Source organism: Nerophis ophidion, linkage group LG24 (genome assembly GCF_033978795.1).
Source record: "Nerophis ophidion isolate RoL-2023_Sa linkage group LG24, RoL_Noph_v1.0, whole genome shotgun sequence".
NCBI lineage: Eukaryota > Metazoa > Chordata > Actinopteri > Syngnathiformes > Syngnathidae > Nerophis > Nerophis ophidion.
Window position 1 is genome coordinate 10,426,546 of NC_084634.1, and position 26,192 is coordinate 10,452,737.

Consider the following 26,192-nt stretch of genomic DNA (forward strand, 5'->3'; position numbering starts at 1 on the left):
CATTTATCATTTAACCCATCTTGCACCAAGTTCCTGCATCCAGTGGCCCCCGGGTAAAGTGAATGTGAGACTCATGATCCTAACAATTCAGAGAACATCTGTAAAATAATGGTAATTTTCTGTGGAACTGCCAGCATTGTCACTTCATTAAAAGTGGTTGATCGTAATAATTTGGAAAAACTCTGTACAATAAAGGTATTTTTCTGCAGAACTGTTTGCATCGTCACTTTATCAAAGGTGGTTAATCTTAATAATTCAGTAAAAATCTGTAAAATTACAATATTTCTCCGCAAAAGATTTCATGAAAATTTCTGTAAATATAATGTTTTTGATCATTATTTGGTTTACAATGTTTTACTTTAATTCAATGGTTTTCGTTTGGCAGCCGTAGCTGCCAGTAAATGACCGTTTTTTTTACAGATTTTTTTTTTTAACAGTCTGTGGTGTCCGAGTGTAGGTGAGTTTGGGGTTTGAGGAGATGATTTATGGTGGAGAAAAGTTGCTTGGAGTTTCCAGGGCTATTTTTGATGATATCACTGAGGGACTTTGAATAGGCCTTCTGGTGTTCTCGATACGCTATTTTTTGAACAGTGAGTCCTGACTCCATGAAACGCTGTTCAAGGACACGTCCCGCTCTCTTCATCTTCCGCAGCTCGTCGGTGTACCAGGGGGCTGAGCGCATGAAGGTGACTGTTTGGGTTTTGACAGGAGCATGGAGGTCTAGGAGGCTGGTCAGCGAAGTGCTGTAGAAGTCTACTGACTCAGTGACTGATGGGAAGTTGACCGAGGAGATATGCTGGAGGTCAACAGCCAGGGTGTCCGGGTTAATGTTTTTTATATTCCTGAAACTGATTTGGCGTTTGGGATTTTCAAGGGGGGCCCCATTGAAATGGCCTTGTGGTCAGACACACCCAGGTCATATACTAAGAGGTTGCTGATGGGTACAGAGTTGGTGATGACCAGGTCAAGAGTGTGGCCCCTGCGGTGTGTTGGAACATCAACATGTTGTGTGAAGTTGAGGCAATCTCAAAGGTGCAGGAACTCAGCAGCAGAGTGGCAGGAGGGGGTGTTGACATGAATGTTAATATCTCCAAGTATTATAATATTGGCTGAGGTTGTGCAGAGTGTGGTGAGAAGGTCATATATCTCAGGGGTGAAAGCAGAGTTTGTTTTGGGGGGTCTGTAGATCAGGAGCATGGTTATGGAAAAAGGGGGTTTGCATTTAAATGCAAGGCATTCAAATGAGGAGTACACAGGCAGGGGCATGGGGGACAAACGCCAGCGTCCTCCCCAACTTCACAGGTGTGTAATAATTACAATACTTACAGTACAAACACTTTGTAGGGTGCAACATAACCCTTTACCATGGAGTGTTTTATCACTTTTATGCAGATGACTGCCAAATTTATATGCCGATTTCAAAAGTCCACGGCCCCCTGACACCCCTTCTTAACTGTCTATGCGACGTCAAGGCTTGGTTAGCCCAGAATTTTATAATAATGAATGAGGGAAACACGGAAATTTTAGTTTTTGGTCCCGCACTCACTGACTTGGGACCATTGCAAAATGATGTGCGTCCCAAAGTCACCAGCCTTGGCGTCACTATAGACAGCCATTTTAAACTAGACAAACAAGTCAATGGCGTTTTAAAATCTTGTTTTTATCACCTTCGTCTTTTAGTAAAGGTTAAACCGTTTTTATCTTTTAACCTTTTCGAACAAGTCGTGCATGCTTTTATTTCAAGTCGCCTGGACTACTGCAATGCACTTTATGCTGGCATTAGCCAAAAAGCTCTCTCCCGGTTGCAGTTAGTCCAGAACGCGGCAGCACGACTTTTAACAGGGGCCAGGAAACGCCAGCATATAACGCCAATTCTTCAGAGTTTGCACTGGCTCCCTGTTCATTTTAGAATTGATTTTAAAACATTGCTGTTTGTTTTTAAATCTTTACATGGACTGGCACCTCAATATATCTCGGACCTCATCCAAATGTACATTCCTGCGCGCGCTCTGAGGTCCGAGAGCCAGTTCCAGCTCGTGGTGCCCAAGACCAGACTTAAGACCAGGGGAGACAGGGCCTTCTCTGTGTTCGGCCCTAAGCTCTGGAACACTCTGCCGCTCCATGTTCAAACTGCTTCCACAGTGGAGTGTTTTAAGTCTCGTCTTAAGACCCACTTTTATTCTTTGGCTTTTAACACTACGTGAGTTGTGTGGTCCTCTGTCCTCTGTTGTCCTCTGTGTTTTTATACACTTTGATTTCTATTTTACTGTTTTAATTGATTTTACCCTTTAAAATAGTTTTTAATCATATTTGATTTTATATTGTTTTTTTTTTATATTGGTTTTATATTTATTTATTTTTTGTTTTTATTCAGTCATTGGTGGAGCATAATATTGTTTTTTTAAAAATGTTTTTAACATGGCTGTGCAGCACTTTGGAAACGTTATTGTTGTTTAAATGTGCTATATAAATAAAGTGGATTTATATTGGATTGGATTTACGCTTCATGGACAAAGCTGGACAACATACATAGATATAACAACTGGCACATATTTCATAATCAACTTATTTTTTAAATGTTACATTTAAAAACACCCTTTTATTATTCAACAATTAACATTTACCAACAGACAAAAGCACCGAAAATTGGTACGTTTGAGTACCGGTATGGATTCCCAGGTTCCGGGATTCGGTAGCGTATGGGCTCAAATGTGATCGGCACCCGATGTGCTGTAAGATGGATGCATTTTTTGAGGTTGATTCTGATTTTATTTCAACAAGATGTCCTTAACTGCTGATGTCATCAGACCAGTTGGCCCTCCAGCTCCTCCAGTTGGAGAAGACCTACCATCAACGTGTGCTCCACAACCTCAGAGCCCTGGAGGACAAGTGGGGTAATGCACCTTCTTATTACAAACGTAATCAAACATGCAAGTAGTACTCACATCATAGCCCGAAAGTCCAGCACAAGACCGGGGGGTCCAAACCAGATATGTCCGATAATATCAGACTGCCGATATTAAGCATCACCGGGTCCTATCGCGCAGACACTACTTTAGCTCCTGCTCTTACGCTTTACTACCAAGTGGTGTCCCTCAAGGCTCAATTTCAGAGCCACCGTGTTTTTCACTTAATTTCCGTTCTCAGAAAACATTGTACATCAGACTTGTTGTGTTCCATGAAAGCAGTAGAATGGCTCTAGTATACAACCACTCCTTCTTTTCAAACTTTTACATCTACTTTAAAGTAGCAGTATAGTGTGTCAGATTCAAACACTGATGACATCTATCGAACAGGACTAGAAGCAAAGAATCAAACAGAGACAGAATTCAGACAGAAGGCTACCAAGCTCCAACGTTGCCATGACAACGTCACCAGAAGCGGTTTCCAAGACAACGCCATTGGAGATGCTTTAACGAGGTTGACTGTGTGTGTCCTCAGAGAGCCAGTGGAAAGAAAAGAACCCGGACTACAGTCTGCCCACTGAAACAGACGACAGCCAGGAACACATGACGACTTTAAGACACCTGTGCAGGACACACCTGAAGTGAGTGGCGGCCTTTACACACCTGTCATGCTACCTGTGCTCAGGAGCACTTGTAATCAAAGTACAATGCTGTCATCCATCCATCCATCCATTTCCTACCGCTTATTCCCTTTCGGGGTCGCGGGGGGCGCTGGCGCCTATCTCAGCTACAATCGGGCGGAAGGCGGGGTACACCCTGGACAAGTTGCCACCTCATCGCAGGGCTGTCATGCTAACGCTAATACAAGATGAGTGTCCTGGCCCGTCCACTCCTAAGATCATTGGCCGACCTACCATCCATCTATCCATTTGTCGTGTCTGCGGGCTGCACACAATTCTGAACAATAATGTTAGCATTGAAACTGATGCTAACACAAGTGGTCCGGACGGCCTGTTGATAATATAGAACACAAAAGGGTCAACATCTAGGTTATTCATTCAGCTAATATGTAATAATAATAATAGATTAATAAAGGACAAAAAGACTAACAAAGCACAAAAATACTCCTAAAAGACAAACAAAGGACCAAAAGACTGATAAAGGACAAAAAGAGAAACGACAAAATTATTTAAAAAGTACAAAAAGACAAATAAAAGACAAATAGACTAATAAAAGACAAACAGACTGATTCAAGACAAATAGACAAATTAAAAGACTAATAGATCGATAAAGGACAAAAGACTAACAGATAACAAAAACACTAACAAAGAACAAAAAGAGAAACTAAAAAAATATTTTAAAAAGGACAAAAAGATGAATAAAAGACAAATAGATTAATAAAAGACAAATAGACTGATAAAAAACAAATTGATGAATAAAAGACGAATAAAAGACAACTAGACTAATAAAAGACAAATAGATGAATAAAAGACAAATAGACTGATGGACAAAAAGACAAACAAAGGACAAAAAGACTGATAAAGGACAAAAAGAGAAACGACAAAATTATTTAAAATGTACTAAAAGACAAATAGACTAATAAAAGACAAATACACTGTTTGAAGACAAATAGACGAATTAAAAGACAAATAGACTAGTAAAGGACAAAAAGAACAACAAATAACAAAAACACTAACAAAGAACAAAAAGAGAAACTGAAAAAATATTTTAAAAAGGACAATAAGATGAATAAAAGACAAATAGATTAATAAAAGACAAATAAACTGATAAAACAAATGTATGAATAAAAGACAAATAAAAGACAAATAGACTGATAAAAGACAAATAGACGAATAAAAGACAAATAGTGTAATAAAGGACAAAAACACTAACAAAGGACAGGAAGACAAACAAAAAAAATATTTTAAAACAGACAAAAAGATCAATAAAGGACAAATAGACTGATTAAAAACAAATTGATGAATAAAAGACGAATAAAAGACAAATACACTAATAAGAGACAAATAGACTGATAAAAGACAAAAAGACTAACACGACAAAAAGAGAAACTAAAAAAATATTTTTTTAAAAGGAAAAATGACAAATAAACGACAAATAAAAGACTAAAAGACGAATAAAAGACAAATAAATAAAAGACAAATAGACTGATAAAGGACAAAAAGACTAACAAAGGACAAAAAGATGAATAAAAGACAAATAGATTAATAAAAGACAAACAGACTGATAAAAAACAAATTGATGAATAAAAGACTAATAAAAGACAAATAAAATACAACTAGACTAATAAAAGAGAAATAAGAGAAATAAAAGACGAATAGACTGATAAAAGACAAAATGACTAACAAAGGACAAAAATACTCATAAAAGACAAAAAGACAAACAAAGGACAAAAAGACTGATAGAGGACAAAAAGAGAAACAACAAAATTATTTAAAAAGAACAAAAAGACAAATAAAAGACAAATAGACTAATAAAAGACAAATAGACTGATTCAAGACGAATAGACAAATTAAAAGACAAATAGACTGATAAAGGACAAAAAGACTAACAAATAACAAAAACACTAACAAAGAACAAAAAGAGAAACTAAAAAAAATATTTTAAAAAGGACAAAAAGATGAATAAAAGACAAATAGATTGATAAAACAAATGTATGAATAAAAGACGAATAAAAGACAACTAGACTAATAAAAGCCAAATAGACGAATAAAAGACAAATAGTGTAATAAAGGACAAAAACACCAACAAAGGACAGAAAGAGAAACAAAAAAAATATTTAAAAAAAGACAAAAAGATCAATAAAAGACAAATAGACTGATTAAAAACAAATTGATGAATAAAAGACGAATAAAAGACAAATACACTAATAAGAGACAAATAGACTGATAAAAGACAAATAGACGAATACAAGAGAAAAAGACTGATAAAGGACAAAAAGACTAACAAAGGACAAAACGAGAAACTAAAAAAACATTTTTTTTAAAAGGAAAAAAAGACAAATAGACAAATAAAAGACTAAAAGATGGATAAAAGACAAATAGAAGAATAAAAGACAAATAGACTGATAAAGGACAAAATGACTAACAAAGGACAAAAATACTCATAAAAGACAAAAAGACAAACAAAGGACAAAAAGACTGATAAAGGACAAAAAGAGAAACAACAAAATTATTTAAAAAGTACAAAAAGACAAATAAAAGACAAACAGACTAATAAAAGACAAATAGACTGATTCAAGACAAATAGACGAATTAAAAGACAAATAAACTGATAAAGGACAAAAAGACAACCAAATAACAAAAACACTAATAAAGAACAAAAAGAGACACTAAAAAAATATTTTAAAAAGGACAAAAAGATGAATAAAAGACAAATAGATTAATAAAAGACAAATAGACTGATAAAACAAATGTATGAATAAAAGACGAATAAAAGACAACTAGACTAATAAAAGACAAATAGACGAATAAAAGACAAATAGTGTAATAAAGGACAAAAACACTAACAAAGGACAGAAAGAGAAACAAAAAAAATATTTTAAAAAAGACAAAAAGATCAATAAAAGACAAATAGACTGATTAAAAACAAATTGATGAATAAAAGACGAATAAAAGACAAATACACTAATAAGAGACAAATAGACTGATAAAAGACAAATAGACGAATAAAAGACAAAAAGACTGATAAAGGACAAAAAGACTAACAAAGGACAAAAAGAGAAACTAAACAATTTTTTTTTTTAAAGGAAAAATAGACAAATAAAAGACTAAAAGACGGATAAAAGACAAATAGACTGATAAAGTACAAAAAGACTAACAAAGGACAAAATGACTAACAAAGGACAAAAATACTCATAAAAGACAAAAAGACAAACAAAGGACAAAAAGACTGATAAAGGACAAAAAGAGAAACTAAAAAAATATTTTTTTTAAAAGGAAAAAAAGACAAATAGATAAATAAGACTAAAAGACGGATAAAAGACAAACAGAAGAATAAAAGACAAATATACTGATAAAGGACAAAAAGACTAACAAAGGACAAAATGACTAACAAAGGACAAAAATAATCATAAAAGACAAAAAGACAAACAAAGGACAAAAACACTGATAAAGGACAAAAAGAGAAACGACAAAATTATTTAAAAAGTACCAAAAGACAAATAAAAGACAAATAGACTAATAAAAGACAAATAAACTGATTCAAGACAAATAGACGAATTAAAAGACAAATAGACTGATAAAGGACAAAAAGACAAACAAATAACAAAAGCACTAACAAAGAACAAAAAGAGACACTAAAAAAATATTTTAAAAAGGACAAAAAGATGAATAAAAAACAAATAGATTAATAAAAGACAAAAAGACTGATAAAACAAATGTATGAATAAAAGACGAATAAAAGACAACTAGACTAATAAAAGACAAATAGACAAATACAAGACAAATAGTGTAATAAAGGACAAAAACACTAACAAAGGACAGAAAGAGAAACAAAAAAAATATTTTAAAAAAGACAAAAAGATCAATAAAAGACAAATAGACTGATTAAAAACAAATTGATGAATAAAATACGAATAAAAGACAAATACACTAATAAGAGACAAATAGACTGATAAAAGACAAATAGACAAATAAAAGACAAAAAGACTGATAAAGGACAAAAAGACTAACAAAGGACAAAAAGAGAAACTAAACAATTTTTTTTTTTAAAGGAAAAATAGACAAATAGATAAATAAGACTAAAAGACGGATAAAAGACAAACAGAAGAATAAAAGACAAATATATTGATAAAGGACAAAAAGACTAACAAAGGACAAAATGACTAACAAAGGACAAAAATAATCATAAAAGACAAAAAGACAAACAAAGGACAAAAACACTGATAAAGGACAAAAAGAGAAACAACAAAATTATTTAAAAAGTACCAAAAGACAAATAAAAGACAAATAGACTAATAAAAGACAAATAAACTGATTCAAGACAAATAGACGAATTAAAAGACAAATAGACTGATAAAGGACAAAAAGACAAACAAATAACAAAAGCACTAACAAAGAACAAAAAGAGACACTAAAAAAATATTTTAAAAAGGACAAAAAGATGAATAAAAAACAAATAGATTAATAAAAGACAAAAAGACTGATAAAACAAATGTATGAATAAAAGACGAATAAAAGACAACTAGACTAATAAAAGACAAATAGACAAATACAAGACAAATAGTGTAATAAAGGACAAAAACACTAACAAAGGACAGAAAGAGAAACAAAAAAAATATTTTAAAAAAGACAAAAAGATCAATAAAAGACAAATAGACTGATTAAAAACAAATTGATGAATAAAATACGAATAAAATACAAATACACTAATAAGAGACAAATAGACTGATAAAAGACAAATAGACAAATAAAAGACAAAAAGACTGATAAAGGACAAAAAGACTAACAAAGGACAAAAAGAGAAACTAAACAATTTTTTTTTTTAAAGGAAAAATAGACAAATAGATAAATAAGACTAAAAGACGGATAAAAGACAAACAGAAGAATAAAAGACAAATATACTGATAAAGGACAAAAAGACTAACAAAGGACAAAATGACTAACAAAGGACAAAAATAATCATAAAAGACAAAAAGACAAACAAAGGACAAAAACACTGATAAAGGACAAAAAGAGAAACGACAAAATTATTTAAAAAGTACCAAAAGACAAATAAAAGACAAATAGACTAATAAAAGACAAATAAACTGATTCAAGACAAATAGACGAATTAAAAGACAAATAGACTGATAAAGGACAAAAAGACAAACAAATAACAAAAGCACTAACAAAGAACAAAAAGAGACACTAAAAAAATATTTTAAAAAGGACAAAAAGATGAATAAAAAACAAATAGATTAATAAAAGACAAAAAGACTGATAAAACAAATGTATGAATAAAAGACGAATAAAAGACAACTAGACTAATAAAAGACAAATAGACAAATACAAGACAAATAGTGTAATAAAGGACAAAAACACTAACAAAGGACAGAAAGAGAAACAAAAAAAATATTTTAAAAAAGACAAAAAGATCAATAAAAGACAAATAGACTGATTAAAAACAAATTGATGAATAAAAGACAAATAAAAGACAAATACACTAATAAGAGACAAATAGACTGATAAAAGACAAATAGACAAATAAAAGACAAAAAGACTGATAAAGGACAAAAAGACTAACAAAAGACAAAAAGAGAAACTAAAAAATATTTTTTTAAAAGGAAAAAAAGACAAATAGACAAATAAAAGACTAAAAGACGAATAAAAGACAAATAGACTGATGAAGGACAAAAGACAAACAAAGGACAAAAAGACTAACAAAGGGAGAAACTAAAAAAATATTTAGAAAAGGACAAACATATGAATAGAAGACAAATAGACTGATTAAAAACAAATAGACGAATAAAAGACAAAAAGACAAAAAAAGAAAAATACACTAATGAAAGATAAATAGACGAATAAAAGACAAATAGATGAATAAAAGACGAATAAAGGACAAACTAATGAAAGACTAGTAGAATAAGAAGACTAAAAGACGAATAAACAAATAAAAGACGAATAAAAGACAAATACAATAACAAAAGAAAAATAGACTAATAAAAGAAGAATAAAAAACAAAGAGACAAATAAAAGACAACTAGACGAATAAAAAACAAATAAAAGACAAAGACCCTTAATGTCCGAACACCTGCCCTATGGTAATAAAAGTGTTTCTGCTTTGCTTTCAGCAGTGATGCCAAATTCTTTGAAGGATCACAAAAGATTCCATATTTGATGAACTTTTTATTTCCTTGTCTCCATGTTTTCTTCTTCCTCTGCACTCAGACCATCCCTCAGTGGGGCAAAGGTGAGATGCACCTTCTTTAATATTGCCCATACACCACGTGACATTGTGGTCTCTGTTTCCATAGAAACCACTGAATATTACACTGGCAGACCTGTGCAACAAGGCGTCCCAGCAGGGAGCAGGTAAACATCATCCCTCTGATAATTATACAGCAGTACCTCAAATAAACACTCATATAATCAATAATACCTCAAATAAACACACAATTAGGTCTGCACACAAGCATGTTGGCATTTCTATCAATATGATAAGATACTTAATTAGGCTAAAGCTTACAAAGCATGTGAATGTCCTTTTTTGCTGGTCCTTTTTTTATAACAATATACATACAATATACAATATACATACAACAATTGCATCATAACACAAATATTGTTAACAACACTATGATTGTTATTGAGGCTAACACTAACATAACACAAAATTGTTCTGGCTGGTCCAGTATTATTATAAAACACAAAAGTGACTAATATTACGCCTATATCTATACACTTTATCTTCTTACAACTAATGTAACACAACACAATTATTGCCTACAATACTGTTAGCATTAAGGCTATTGCTAACATAACATAGGATTGTCCTGACAGGTTGATTAATATTGTAAAACACAAAAGTAGGTAGTATAACGCCTATATCTATCTTATGTCTTTTTACAACTATTGTAACACAACACAATTATTGCTAACAATACTGTCAGCATCAAAGCTAATGCTAACATAGCATAAACATTAGCATTAAGTTTAACGCTTACATGTCCTGAGAGTGTCCTAGTTGGTCCTTTAATATTATAAAACAAAAGCAGATCATATAACGCCTATATCTATTGTATTGGGTCTTTTTACAACAATTGTAACACAACACAATTATTGCTAACAATACTGTTAGCATCAAGGCTAAGGCTTACATGACCTGAGAGTGTCCAGGCTAGTCCAAAAATATTATAAAACACAAAAGTAGGTAATATAACGCCTATATCTATACACTTGATCTTCTTACAACTAATGTAACACAACACAATTATTGCCTACAATACTGTTAGCATTAAGGCTAATGCTAACATAACATAGGATTGTCCTGACAGGTTTATTAATATTGTAAAACACAAAAGTAGGTAGTATAACGCCTATATCTATCTTATTATGTCTTTTTACAAATATTGTAACACAACACAATTATTGCTAACAAAACTGTTAGCATCAAAGCTAATGCTAACATAGCATAAAAATTAGCATTAAGGTTAATGCTTACATGACCTGAGATTGTCCTAGTTGGTCCTTTAATATTATAAAACAAAAGCAGATCATATAACGCCTATATCTATTGTATTGGGTCTTTTTACAACAATTGTAACACAACACAATTATTGCTAACAATACTGTTAGGATCAAGGCTAAGGTTTACATTAGGCTAAAGCTTACAAAGCATGTGAATGTCCTTTTTTGCTGGTCCTTTTTTATAACAATATACACAAGTAGGCGTCATCAATCCGCACAACAATTGCATCATAACACAAATATTGTTAACAACACTATGATTGTTATTGAGGCTAACACTAACATAACACAAAATTGTTCTGGCTGGTCCAGTATTATTATAAAACACAAAAGTGGGTAATATAACGCCTATATCTATACACTTGATCTTCTTACAACTAATGTAACACAACACAATTATTGCCTACAATACTGTTAGCATTAAGGCTAATGCTAACATAACATAGGATTGTCCTGACAGGTTTATTAATATTGTAAAACACAAAAGTAGGTAGTATAACGCCTATATCTATCTTATTATGTCTTTTTACAAATATTGTAACACAACACAATTATTGCTAACAAAACTGTTAGCATCAAAGCTAATGCTAACATAGCATAAAAATTAGCATTAAGGTTAATGCTTACATGACCTGAGATTGTCCTAGTTGGTCCTTTAATATTATAAAACAAAAGCAGATCATATAACGCCTATATCTATTGTATTGGGTCTTTTTACAACAATTGTAACACAACACAATTATTGCTAACAATACTGTTAGCATCAAGGCTAAGGTTTACATTAGGCTAAAGCTTACAAAGCATGTGAATGTCCTTTTTTGCTGGTCCTTTTTTATAACAATATACACAAGTAGGCGTCATCAATCCGCACAACAATTGCATCATAACACAAATATTGTTAACAACACTATGATTGTTATTGAGGCTAACACTAACATAACACAAAATTGTTCTGGCTGGTCCAGTATTATTATAAAACACAAAAGTGAGTAATATTACGCCTATATCTATTCACTTTATCTTCTTACAACTAATGTAACACAACACAATTATTGCCTACAATACTGTTAGCATTAAGGCTATTGCTAACATAACATAGGATTGTCCTGACAGGTTGATTAATATTGTAAAACACAAAAGTAGGTAGTATAACGCCTATATCTAGCTTATTATGTCTTTTTACAAATATTGTAACACAACACAATTATTGCTAACAATACTGTCAGCATCAAAGCTAATGCTAACATAGCATAAACATTAGCATTAAGGTTAACGCTTACATGTCCTGAGAGTGTCCTAGTTGGTCCTTTAATATTATAAAACAAAAGCAGATCATATAACGCCTATATCTATTGTATTGGATCTTTTTACAACAATTGTAACACAACACAATTATTGCTAACAATACTGTTAGCATCAAGGCTAAGGCTTACATGACCTGAGAGTGTCCAGGCTAGTCCAAAAATATTATAAAACACAAAAGTAGGTAATATAACGCCTATATCTATACACTTGATCTTCTTACAACTAATGTAACACAACACAATTATTGCCTACAATACTGTTAGCATTAAGGCTAATGCTAACATAACATAGGATTGTCCTGACAGGTTTATTAATATTGTAAAACACAAAAGTAGGTAGTATAACGCCTATATCTAGCTTATGTCTTTTTACAAATATTGTAACACAACACAATTATTGCTAACAATACTGTTAGCATCAAAGCTAATGCTAACATAGCATAAACATTAGCATTAAGGTTAACGCTTACATGTCCTGAGAGTGTCCTAGTTGGTCCTTTAATATTATAAAACAAAAGCAGATCATATAACGCTTATATCTATTGTATTGTGTCTTTTTACAACAATTGTAACACAACACAATTATTGCTAACAATACTGTTAGCATTAAGGCTAATGCTAACATAACATAGGATTGTCCTGACAGGTTGATTACTATTGTAAAACACAAAAGTAGGTAGTATAACGCCTATATCTAGCTTATTATGTCTTTTTACAACTATTGTAACACAACACAATTATTGCTAACAATACTGTTAGCATCAAAGCTAATGCTAACATAGCATAAACATTAGCATTAAGGTTAACGCTTACATGACCTGAGAGTGTCCTAGTTGGTCCTTTTAATATTATAAAACAAAAGCAGATCATATAACGCCTATATCTATTGTATTGTGTCTTTTTACAACAATTGTAACACAACACAATTATTGCTAACAATACTGTTAGCATTAAGGCTAATGCTAACATAACATAGGATTGTCCTGACAGGTTGATTACTATTGTAAAACACAAAAGTAGGTAGTATAACGCCTATATCTAGCTTATTATGTCTTTTTACAACTATTGTAACACAACACAATTATTGCTAACAATACTGTTAGCATCAAAGCTAATGCTAACATAGCATAAACATTAGCATTAAGGTTAACGCTTACATGACCTGAGAGTGTCCTAGTTGGTCCTTTTAATATTATAAAACAAAAGCAGATCATATAACGCCTATATCTATTGTATTGGGTCTTTTTACAACAATTGTAACACAACACAATTAATGCTAACAATACTGTTAGCATCAAGGCTAAGGTTTACATGACCTGAGAGTGTCCAGGCTAGTCCAAAAATATTATAAAACACAAAAGTAGGTAATATAACGCCTACATCTATACACTTGATCTTCTTACAACTAATGTAACACAACACAATTATTGCCTACAATACTGTTAGCATTAAGGCTAATGCTAACATAACATAAGATTGTCCTGACAGGTTTATTAATATTGTAAAACACAAAAGTAGGTAGTATAAAGGCCTATATCTAGCTTATCATGTCTTTTTACAAATATTGTAACACAACACAATTATTGCTAACAATACTGTTAGCATCAAAGCTAATGCTAACATAGCATAAAAATGAGCATTAAGGTTAACGCTTACATGACCTGAGAGTGTCCTAGTTGGTCCTTTAATATTACAAAACAAAAGCAGATCATATAACGCCTATATCTATTGTATTGTGTCTTTTTACAACAATTGTAACACAACACAATTATTGCTAACAATACTGTTAGCATCAAGACTAAGGTTTACATTAGGCTAAAGCTTACAAAGCATGTGAATGTCCTTTTTTGCTGGTCCTTTTTTATAACAATACACACAAGTAGGCGTCATCAATCCATACAACAATTGCATCATAACACAAATATTGTTAACAACACTATGATTGTTATTGAGGCTAACACTAACAGAACACAAAATTGTTCTGGCTGGTCCAGTATTATTATAAAACACAAAAGTGGGTAATATAACGCCTATATCTATACACTTTATCTTCTTACAACTAATGTAACAACACAATTATTGCCTACAATACTGTTAGCATTAAGGCTAATGCTAACATGATATAGGATTGTCCTGACAGGTTTATTAATATTGTAAAACACAAAAGTAGGTAGTATAACGCCTATATCTATCTTATTATGTCTTTTTACAACTATTGTAACACAACACAATTATTGCTAACAATACTGTTGGCATCAAAGCTAATGCTAACATAGCATAAACATTAGCATTAAGGTTAACGCTTACATGACCTGAGAGTGTCCTAGTTGGTCCTTTAATATTATAAAACAAAAGCAGATCATATAACGCCTATATCTATTGTATTGGTTTTTTTTACAACAATTGTAACACAACACAATTATTGCTAACAATACTGTTAGCATCAAGGCTAAGGCTTACATGACCTGAGAGTGTCCTGGCTAGTCCAAAAATATTATAAAACACAAAAGTGGGTAATATAACGCCTATATCTATCTTATTATGTCTTTTTACAACTATTGTAACACAACGCAATTATTTCTAACAATGCTATTAGCATCAAAGCTAATGCTAACATAACATGAAAATTTGCATTAAGGCTAATGTTTACATGACCTGAGAGGATCTTAGTTGGTCCTTTGATATTATAAATCATATAATGCCTATATCTATTGTAGTATGTCTTTTTACAACAATTGTAACCCAACACAATTATTGCTAACAGTACTGTTAGCATAAAGGCTAAGGCTTACATGACCTGAGAGTGTACTGGCTAGGCCAAAAATATTATAAAACACAAAAGTGGGTAATATAACGCCTATATCTATCTTATTATGTCTTTTTACAACTATTGTAACACAACACAATTATTGCTAACAATGCTATTACCATCAAAGCTAATGCTAATATAACATGAAAATTTGCATTAAGGCTAATGTTTACATGACCTGAGAGGATCTTAGTTGGTCCTTTAATATTATAAAACAAAAGTAGATCATATAACGCCTATATCTATTGTAGTATGTCTTTTTACAACAATTGTAACCCAACACAATTATTGCTAACAATACTGTTAGCATAAAGGCTAAGGCTTACATGACCTGAGAGTGTACTGGCTAGGCCAAAAATATTATAAAAAAACCAAAGTAGGTAATACAAACCCTATTTCTATCTTATGTCTTTTTACGACTATTGTAACACAACACAATTATTGCTAACAATACTGTTAGCATCAAAGCTAACATAACATGAAAATTAGCATTAAGGCTAATTTTTACATGACCTGAGAATGTCCTGGTTGGTCCATTAATATTATAAAAAACTAGTAGATCATATAACGCCTATATCTATATTATTTGTCTTTTTACAACAATTGTAACACAACACAATTATTGCTTTATTATTATTATTATATATACTTTCCTGCAGCTGCCTCTTTGACAGCTGCAGGAAGAACGACGCAAACTCCGCTCATGTCTACGGTAAGAGCCGACTTATTACCACAGTTTTCTCACCGAAACCTGCCGGTTGACATTTGGTCGGGAACCAAGTTTGCTTGACCGCTCTGTTCCATAGTAAAGTTTCACCTTCGGGAATGTAAACAAGGAAACACCGGCTGGGTTTGTGTTGCTAAAGGCAGCTGCAATACACCGCTTCCCAACTACATCTTTCTTCTTTGACGTCTCCATTATTAATTGAACAAATTGCAAAAGATTCAGCAACACAGATGTCCAGAATACTGTGTAATTATGCGATTAAAGCAGACTACTTTTAGCCGTGACCGGTGCTGGAGGAACATGTCCGCTACCACCGGTGACATCACGCGCACGCGTCAACATACGCGTCGTCATACAGACGTTTTCAACAGGATACCTCCCGCGAAATTGAAAATTGCAATTTAGTCAACTAAAAAGGCCGTATGGCATGTGTTGCAATGTTAAGATTTCATCATTGATACATAAACTATCAGACTGCGTGGTCGTTAATAGTGGGTTTCAAAATCACTAATCAATTTAACTGCAGGTGCAACAAAATGAGCAATCAACTACTGTGCCCTCAAAACACATCAGTTTAGAAATCAAAGGGACACCCTTTCTTAGAAAAAAGCAGAATAAAACAGAATTGTTAAACATAGAGCTTAGGGAATTTTTAATACTAATAATGACAACATTTAGTTCTAACCTTATTATCAATGCAGTGAAGTGAAACATTTCAAATTGATAGAAAAAGATTTCAATAATACTTACGTAGCTGACATTAAAATCACTATACTGTGTCCACCCATGTTCAACAAAGAAAAGGGGATGCAAATGCATCCAGCATGTTTGGTGCTAATGTTAAACTCATAATGTCCTCACATTGAAATGCCAATCAACTACAGCAACCATCACTAAACACTGACTTGGCCCATTCATCATGTCAAACATTAAAGAATAAACTATTATCTTTTTTATTTATTTTTTTACATATACCCTGCATGGTATGTGTGAGTAGGGGGTATTGTCGGTATGAACGATGACCTGGGAAAGGAGGTGTGACCATTTTTCCACCACGGAGTGGTCTTGGTGAAAAATTAATACTTGCAATGAACTCAGAATATAGAAGAACCCCTAGTTTGACCCCACACAAGTTACTTAAAGCCAAATTAAGCATTTTGGAATTTTCGAAAATTGGTTAATGGTACCCGACTTTGTGCAGTTTTTTACAAACTTTCCCCCAGGAGTTGAATTTCAACTTTTTAGGACATGTTACTAGACACCTTTATAAACACATTGGTGAAGAGATTTCTTGGTAACGATTTAGTTTACAGATTGGCCAAATATCCCATAAGATGACCTTACTATAGACCTTTAAATGCTTCTACTGAGGTAGCATCTCTAACTGTTACCAGGAGGGCATTCCATAGTACTGGAGCTCGAATAGAAAAACGCTCTATAGCCCGCAGACTTTTTTTGGGCTCTGGCAATCACTAATAAGCCGGAGTTCTTTGAACGCAGATTTCTGGCCGGGACATATGGTCCTTCGAGAGCAAATGGCTTCAATGAAAAGAAGAAATTCAACTGAATTTGTATTAAATCAGGTTGTTTTAGATAATGATCATGCTGCAAGATCTAGCATGTTGCATTCAATGTCTATTCCCTTTAATTCCCGTTAATTCTCATGGAAAGTTTCCAACTTTGAATATTCCCGTAATTTTGCAACCTTAGTCGTAATACAATTTTCCACCACTTGTGGCAGTAATGACACTTTCAAACAAACATAAAAAGTGTCATGTCTTGTGATCATGTTTTGTTTAGTTATGTTCGGTTTTGTTTTACACTCCATTGCTTCCTGTTTTTCCCTCCCTTGTTTTGTTGCCATAGTTACTTATTGTGTTCACCTGTCTCTGATTAGTGCTCGCCCGCTCACCTGGTTCCCGAGCACTAATCAGAAAAACATGATTTATTTTAACTAAAAACATGATTTATTTTAACTAAAAAAAAGGTGCAAACAAAAAGCGCTCACAGCGGAGGCACAACTTGGCTAAGGACCATGAACAGACCATGAACATAAATCAAACAACACTTACTATGGCTTGACAGGAGCAGCATAGACTTTGGCATGAAAAAACTGTCATGGACAGAGCATGAAAAGAACACAATGACGCCAGAAGGACTGACTGGAAATGACAAGCTTAAATACTGCCTCTGATTAGGCAGTATTCAAGCTTAATGACAATATTAAATACTGCCTCCGATTAGGCAGTATTTAAGCTTGTCATTTCCAGTCAGTCCTGCTGGCATCATTCTGTCATAATGGGGGGTTCGCAGCTTGCTGCGGGGTCGTTCTCCCAGGAAGGCAGACGGACTCGTGACATGGTGTTTAGGTAAAAACATGATTTAATTTTAACAAAAAAAAAGGTACAAACAAAAAGCGCTCACAACTTGGCTAAGGAACAAAACTAACATATAAACAGACTATGAACATAAATCAAACAACACTTACTATGGCTTGACAAGAGCAGCATAGACTTTGGCATGAAAAAACTGTCATGGACGGAGCATGAAAAGAACACAATGACGCCAGAAGGACTGACTGGAAATGACAAGCTTAAATACTGCCTCTGATTAGTGCTCGGGAAGCAGGTGAGCGGGCGAGCACTAATCAGAGACAGGTGAACACAATAAGTAACTCTGGCAACAAAACAAGGGAGTGAAAAACAGGAAGCAATGGGGTGTTAAACAAAACCGAACTTAACTAAACAAAACATGATCACAAGAAATGACAAGAGGTCTGGAGAAGTTTCGTAAGCGCAAAACTTATGACTAAAGTGGTGAAGCGGTATTTTTAATTGTATTGACAGTTTTTCTCTTTAAAAATGGATATTGAGAAAAATACGTCTTGGGAAAGTGGGCGGGGTCTCGCATTGTTTAACACAGTGGTCCCCAACCTTTTTGTATCCGCGGACCGGTCAACGCTTAATAATTTGTCCCGCGGCCCGGGGTGGTGTCCTTTTTTTTTCTTTTCTTTTTTTTTCTTCTTTGTCATGAAAAAGGGATTTTTTTGTCGTTGGTGCACTATTTGTAAGTGTATTTTGTGTTTTATATGTTGATTTAATTAAAAAAAAATATATATATATATATATTTTTATTTTATTTTATTTATTTTTTTATTTTTATTTTTTTTATTGTTTTAATAAAAAATTCTTCTGCGGCCCGGTACCAATCGGGCCACGGCCCGGTACTGGGCTGCGGCCCGGTGGTTGGGGACCAGTGGTTTAACAAATCAAATCAAATACAGAAATATCCACTGTGCTGTGTGAAGGAGACGAGGAGGGAAGGATGGAGTCCAAGTCCGCTGGTCCAAAGGGAGGAGACGTAAAGCAGGAAGACAAGGCCGTGGAGGAGGAGGAGGAGGAGGATGAAGAGGAGGAGGTGAAGGTGGAATGGCCAACAGGAGTCCCTCAGGCGTCAGACAAGGACCTGGCCAAGCTCTGCATTGGAGACACGGTAAGAAATACTTTTTTTTTCATGTTCGCTTCCAGTCTTCTTCTTCTTATTATTTTTATATCTTCCATTTGTATTATTGTCTTTTATCATCATGTGGTAGCCTAGAACGTGGAGTAGATTACAGGGCTGGGCGATTATATTTAATTTGAGTTGGATCGCGGTGATCAGCTATTAGCGTATTTCCCTCGATCAAACGTAGGTGTGTTAGAAGTTAGTGCAGTAGTGAACAGTAGGAAAGCAATGATGCTCGGTATAATACTCCACGGGACTACTATTGTCCCGATACCAATATTTTGGTACCGGAACCAAATAAAGGGAACCAGAAAAGATTGCATTATTGGCTTTATTTTAACAAAAAAATCTTAGGGTACATTAAACATATGTTTCTTATTGCAAGTTTGTCCTCAAATAAAATAGTGAACATACAAGACAACTTGTTTTTTATTAGTAAGTAAGTAAACATAGGCTGCTAATTTAGCTGCTGACATATGCAGTAACATATTGTGTCATTTTTCATTCTATTATTTTGTCAACATTATTAAGGACAACTGGAAAGTGAATTATTAATCTACTTGTTCATTTACAGTTAAAATCTGTTTAATTTGTCTTTTAACATGTTCTATCTACACTTCTGTGAAAATGTAATATCACTTTGATACTTTACATTAGTTTTGGATGATACCACAAATTTGGGTATCAATCCGATACCAAGTAGTTACAGGATCATACATTGGTCATATTCAAAGTCCTCATGAGTCCAGGGACATATTTCCTATATTTCCAGAGTTTATAAACACACTATAAATAAAAGAAAAAACTAAAAAAAGATGTGATGCCAAAAAATATCGACCCAATCATAGTAGTATCTATTACAGCGGTCGGTAACCTTTTTGGCTGAGAGAGCCGTACAAGCCAAATATTTTAAAAAGTATTTCCGTGAGAGCCATATAATATATTTTTAAGACAGAATAAAACGAAATGCGTGCATATTTAAGTAAGACCTACATTTTTAGAGTATAATAAGTATCTTATTCTTTTTAATAACATTGTTATTCTGAAGCTAACCAACAATAAATAAAATTCTTCTTACCTCTAATGTGACTTCTTGGACAGGTGCGGTAGTAACCGGATGGATGGATTAAAATGCATGAGAATGTTTTATATTTTGAAAGTTATTTTTGACACTGTGATTACCAGCGGAATTATTCATTACTTACATGGTTAAGCAATGTCAGCTAAGATTTATCTGAGAGCCAGGTGCAGTCATCAAAAGAGCCACATGTGGCTCTAGAGCCATAGGTTCCCTACTCCTGATCTGTTACATACGCTACTGTACTTGGTTTCATTACAGTGGATGTTAGGTGTAGATCCACCCGTGGCGTTTGTTTACATTTTGACGCCGGTGAGCTACGGTGTGTAGTGAAACATATTTAGCTATTCCTCGTCCTGCAGGGAGGATACCTGTAAGAAACTTACTTTATTTGTCGCCATGGAGATCAGGATTAGTGATTTAGAAGTACCGTATTTTTCGGACTATAAGTCGCAGTTTTTTTCATAGTTTGGCCGGCGACTTATACTCAGGAGCGACTTATGTGTGAAATGATTAACACATTACCATAAAATATCAAATAATATTATTTCGCTCGTTCACGTAAGAGACTAGACGTATAAGATTTCTTCGGATTTAGCCATTAGGAGTGACAGATTGTTTGGTAAACTTATAGCATTTTCTATATGTTATAGTTATTTGAATGACTCTTATCATAATATGTTACGTTAACTTACCGCAGTTGGTTATTTATGCGTCATAACATACACTTATTCAGCCTGTTGTTCACTATTCTTTATTTATTTTAAATTGCCATTCAAATGTCTATTCTTGGTGTTGGGTTTTATCAAATAAAATTCCCCCAAAAATGTGACTTGTACTCCAGTGCGACTTATTTACAGTGGGGCAAAAAAGTATTTAGTCAGCCACCGATTGTGCAAGTTCTCCCACTTAAAATGATGACAGAGGTCTGTAATTTTCATCATAGGTACACTTCCACTGTGAGAGACAGAATGTGAAAAAAAAATCCAGGAATTCCCATTGTTGGAATTTTAAAGAATTTATTTGTAAATTATGGTGGAAAATAAGTATTTGGTCAACCATTCAAAGCTCTCATTGATGGAAGGAGGTTTTGCCTCAAAATCTCACGATCCTTAACGGATCAATCGTCCTGTCCCCTTCGCAGAAAAACAGCCCCAAAGCATGATGTTTCCACCCCCATGCTTCACAGTAGGTGTGGTGTTCTTGGGATGCAACTCAGTTTTCTTCTTCCTCCAAACACGACGAATTGAGTTTATACCAAAATGGATACATGGATGATACAGCAGAGGATTGGGAGAATGTCATGTGGTCAGATGAAACCAAAATAGAACTTTTTGGTATAAACTCAATTCGTCGTGTTTGTAGGAAGAAGAATACTGAGTTGCATCCCAAGAACACCATACCTACTGTGAAGCATGGGGGTGGAAACATCATGCTTTGGAGCTGTTTTTCTGCTAAGGGGACATAACGATTGATTCTATACTAGGGTGTTGCTGGCATCAAATTCTAAAGTTAATGATCATTTGCAAAAAAAAAATGTTTATCAGTTTGAACATCAAATATGTTGTCTTTGTAGCATATTCAACTGAAAATGGGTTGAAAAGGATTTGCAAATCATTGTGTTCCGTTTATATTTACATCCAACACAATTTCCCAACTCATATGGAAACGGGGTTTGTATTTGTATTACTTATTACAGACCTGGGCAGATTAAGGCCCGGGGGCCACATGTGGCCCGTTAAGCTTTTCAATCTGGCCCGCCGGACATTCTCAAATAGTTTTTTTAGATCTCTAAGATGTAAAGTATAGCCGCCATTATGATGTGCAGTGATGTTTTTTAATGACCGTAAGTCTTGAACTGTACAAATTATTTCAATGGTTGGAATCTGCACTTATGGATGATATACCACTTACTATGGTCATTTAATTAGTTACTATGGTCATCTCATTAGTTACTATGGTCATCTAATCAGTTACTGTGGTAATCTACATCACAGCAGCTCAGACGAGGCACCAAGCAGTGTGGGCGGGTAGCGTTTCCACAGATGCGTAAGGTGCTTTTCACAACAAAGTTCTAAAGCTTAATGATATATCACATATGTCAGATTGTAGTGGGGTTTATTTTGTACCCTTTGCGTTCATATTTCTCTGTTTGTTGCTTTTTTGTTGCATTTCGCTTGATTGTAAAATATGTTGATCAAAAGGGGGCGTGGCGTTCTTATTTTGTCAATATTCCGTGTTTTATCGTTTGTAGAAAAATGTAAAATTCCATTATGTTTTTTTAAGGCTGTCTGTCATAACGTTTTTAGCATTCAATCAGACATTATTGTGAAGTTTTGTACTAGTGTCCCAAAAAATAGATATACCGGCCCCCCCAGACACATTTTTTTTCTCTAAATGTGCCCCCCCCCACCACCACTACCCCCCGAGTCAAAATAATTGCCCAGGCCTGACTTATTAGATACAAAATTTGAGATTTCAAAACCCTACGATGTGGGTCAACGCAAGCACTGATGTATACAAGTCATAAAATAATACAAATAATACATAAATCACTGATGTATGAACTGTATCACAAATGAAGTGAAGTGAAGTGAATTATATTTATGTAGCGCTTTTTCTTTAGTGACTCAAAGCGCTTTACAAAGTGAAACCCAATATCTAATTTTTACATTTAAACCAGTGTGGGTGGCACTGGGAGCAGGTGGGTAAAGTGTCTTCTCCAAGGACACAACGGCAGTGACTAGGATGGCGAAAGGGTGGTTCGAACCTGCAACCCTCAAGTTGCTGGCCCGGCCGCTCTACCAACCGAGCTATACCACCCCATAGTATTCTTCTGTTTGGTTGATGTTGAATTTTTGAAAATGATCAATGTTATTATTATTGTGTTTTTAGTTTGTTGTGATGTGACACGACATGACTGTTATTGATACACTGCATGTAATTCATGTGAAGTTGTTATTATTATTGTTATTATTATCATCATTTAGAGTCTGTCCCCCGATGGTCTGGTTTCTATCCTGAAGAGGAGGAGAGCGTCCCTGGATGGTCTGCCCCCGCCTGGAGACACGGACACCAGCATCAACCCCAAACGCAAAGTTCGCTTCTCCGAGCCTGAGGACGCAAGTGAACAAGGTTTGAACTACTGTGCATATTTATTATTTATACTGTGTATATTTATTACTTTTACTGTACATATTGATTACTTATACTGTACATATTTATTACTTATACTGTACACATGTATTACAAAACCCAAAATCAGTGAAGTTGGCACGTAAATGGTAAATAAAAACAGAATCCATCCATCCGTCTTCTTCCGCTTAGCCACGGTCGGGTCGCGGGGGCAGCAGCCTAAGCAGGAAAGCCCAGACTTTCCTCTCCCCAGCCACTTGGTACAGCTCTTCCTGGGGGATCCCAAGGCATTCCCAGGCCAGCCGGGAGACATAGTCTTCCCAACGTGTCCTGGGTCTTCCCCGTGGCCTCCTACCGGTTGGACGTGCCTTAAACACCTCCCTAGGGAGGCGTTCGGGTGGCATCCTGACCAGATGCCCGAACCACCTCATCTGGCTCCTTTCCATGTGGATAACCAGTGATTTGCAAATCCTTTTCAACTTATGTTCAATTGAATAGACTGTTCTAGAACTGAGAATTTAATGGCAGGAACACATTGCAAAAAAGTTGGCACAGGGGCATTTTCACCACTGTGTTACATGGCTGTAGAGGTTGCCCTCTAGTGGGTTCCTCAAACCACTACACACTGCCACGAGAGCCCGGATTTCAGGGTACAACAGTTTTATTTTCTTAAATATTGCTCAGTTTTTGCTTTCCATCAAAATGTTTTTCTTCTTTGTCCGTGTCTCTCTCTCTCTCTCTCTGGCTTCCACTCCAAATCCAACAATTTGTCTCGTTCCAGCTGCTGCTAATAAAGGCGACAGGTGATTAGATAACAAGGCCCACCTGGGCCATCTACTCACCTGTCGCTGTCTTCGAAGCCTGTCCTTGCACACCCTGTTCCGCAGCAGGCCCGCAGGCCACACTCCCCCAACAATGGCATTTCCTTTTAACAACACTCAGTAAATTTTTGGGAACTGAGGAGACCAATTTTTGCATCTTTTCAGGTGGATTATTTCCCATTCTTGCTTGATGTGCAGCTTAAGTTGTTCAACAGTCTCCGTTGTGGTATTTGCACCACGCATTTCTAATGGGAGACAGGTCTGGATGTTACAATACCATAGAAACTGGGAATCCACCACTAGTACCCGCACTCTTTTACTACAAAACCACGCTGTTGTAACAAAGCAGAATATGCCTGGGCATTGTCTTGCTGAAATAAGCAGGGGCGTCCATGAAAAACACCTTGCTTGGACGGCAACATATGTTGCTGCAAAACCTGTATGTACCCTTCAGCATTAATGGTGCCTTCACAGATGTGTAAGTTACCCTTGCCTTTGGCACTGATACACCCCCATACCAACACAGATGCTGGCTTTTGAACTTTGCGCCTATAACAATCCGGATGGTTATTTTCCTCTTTGGTCGACGACGTCCACAGTTTCCAAGAACATTTTGAAATGTGGACTCGTCAGACCACAGAACACTTTTCCATTTTGCATCAGTCCATCTTAGATTAGCTCGGGCCCAGCGAAGCGTTTCTGGGTGTTGTTGATAAATGGCTTACGCTTTGCATAGTAGAGTTTTAACTTGCACTTACAGATGTCGCGACATATTGTAGTTACTGACAGTGATTTTCTGAAGTGTTCCTGAGCCCATGTGGTGAAATCCTTTCCACACTGATGACGGTTTTTGATGCAGCCTGAGGGATCGAAGGTCACGGGCATTTAATGTTGGTTTTCGGCCTTGCCCCTTATGTGCAGTGATTCCTCCAGAGTCTCTGAACCTTTTGATGATCTTACGGAGAACCCTAGATGGCAAAATCCCTAAATTCCTTGAAATAGCTTGTTGAGGAATGTTAAGCTTAAACTGTTAGACAATTTGCTCACGCATTTGTTCTCAAAGTACATTACATATGTGTACATATGTACTACTTATAGTCAAGGAACATAACTACTGTACATATTTATTACTTATACCGTACATATTTATTACTTTTACTGTACTTATGTATTATTTATGGTCAAGGAACATAACTACTTTGCATATGTATTACTTATAGTCAAGGAACATAACTACATTACTTACAGTATTACTTACAATTTAGTGTATGAACGATTCGGTATGATTCGTTTAATGTACAATTAATTTGGTATGACTCAATTTAATGTATAAACAATTCGATGCAATTCGATTGAGTTAATGAACAACTCGATACGATTATATTTAATGTATGAACAATTTGTTACGATTCGATTTACCCTATGAACGATTCGATGCAATCCGATTTAGTTAATGAACCATTCGATACATTTCGATTTAATGTGTGATTTATTCGGTATGTTTCGACTTAACGTATGAATGATTTTGGTATTTATTAGGGCTGTGCATCTTTGGGTGTCCCACGATTTGATTCAATATCGATTCTTGGGGTCGCGATTCGATAATATATCGATTTTTTTTTTATTCGATTCAAAAACGATATTTTTCCGATTCAAAAGGATTCTGTATTCATTCAATACATAGGATTTCAGCAGGATCTACCCCAGTCTGCTGACATGCTA

The 26,192-nt window shown here is 34.7% G+C and overlaps 1 protein-coding gene across 4 annotated transcripts in view; it reads left to right on the plus strand.

The window, feature by feature from the left end:
* The window catches only part of cnstb (consortin, connexin sorting protein b), a 50,818-nt gene that overhangs the window by 22,070 nt on the left and 2,556 nt on the right, over positions 1 to 26,192 (plus strand). For 3 of the 4 annotated variants that reach the window (XM_061885958.1, XM_061885959.1, XM_061885957.1), the window contains 6 exons: positions 2,808 to 2,894; positions 3,442 to 3,547; positions 9,794 to 9,815; positions 9,880 to 9,937; positions 19,240 to 19,424; positions 23,505 to 23,649. In XM_061885958.1, the coding sequence (XP_061741942.1) occupies positions 2,808 to 2,894; positions 3,442 to 3,547; positions 9,794 to 9,815; positions 9,880 to 9,937; positions 19,240 to 19,424; positions 23,505 to 23,649 (603 nt within the window). Of the gene's footprint in view, positions 1 to 2,807; positions 2,895 to 3,441; positions 3,548 to 9,696; positions 9,816 to 9,879; positions 9,938 to 19,239; positions 19,425 to 23,504; positions 23,650 to 26,192 lie in introns of those variants that run through there. The other variant, XR_009804058.1, reaches the window with a different exon arrangement.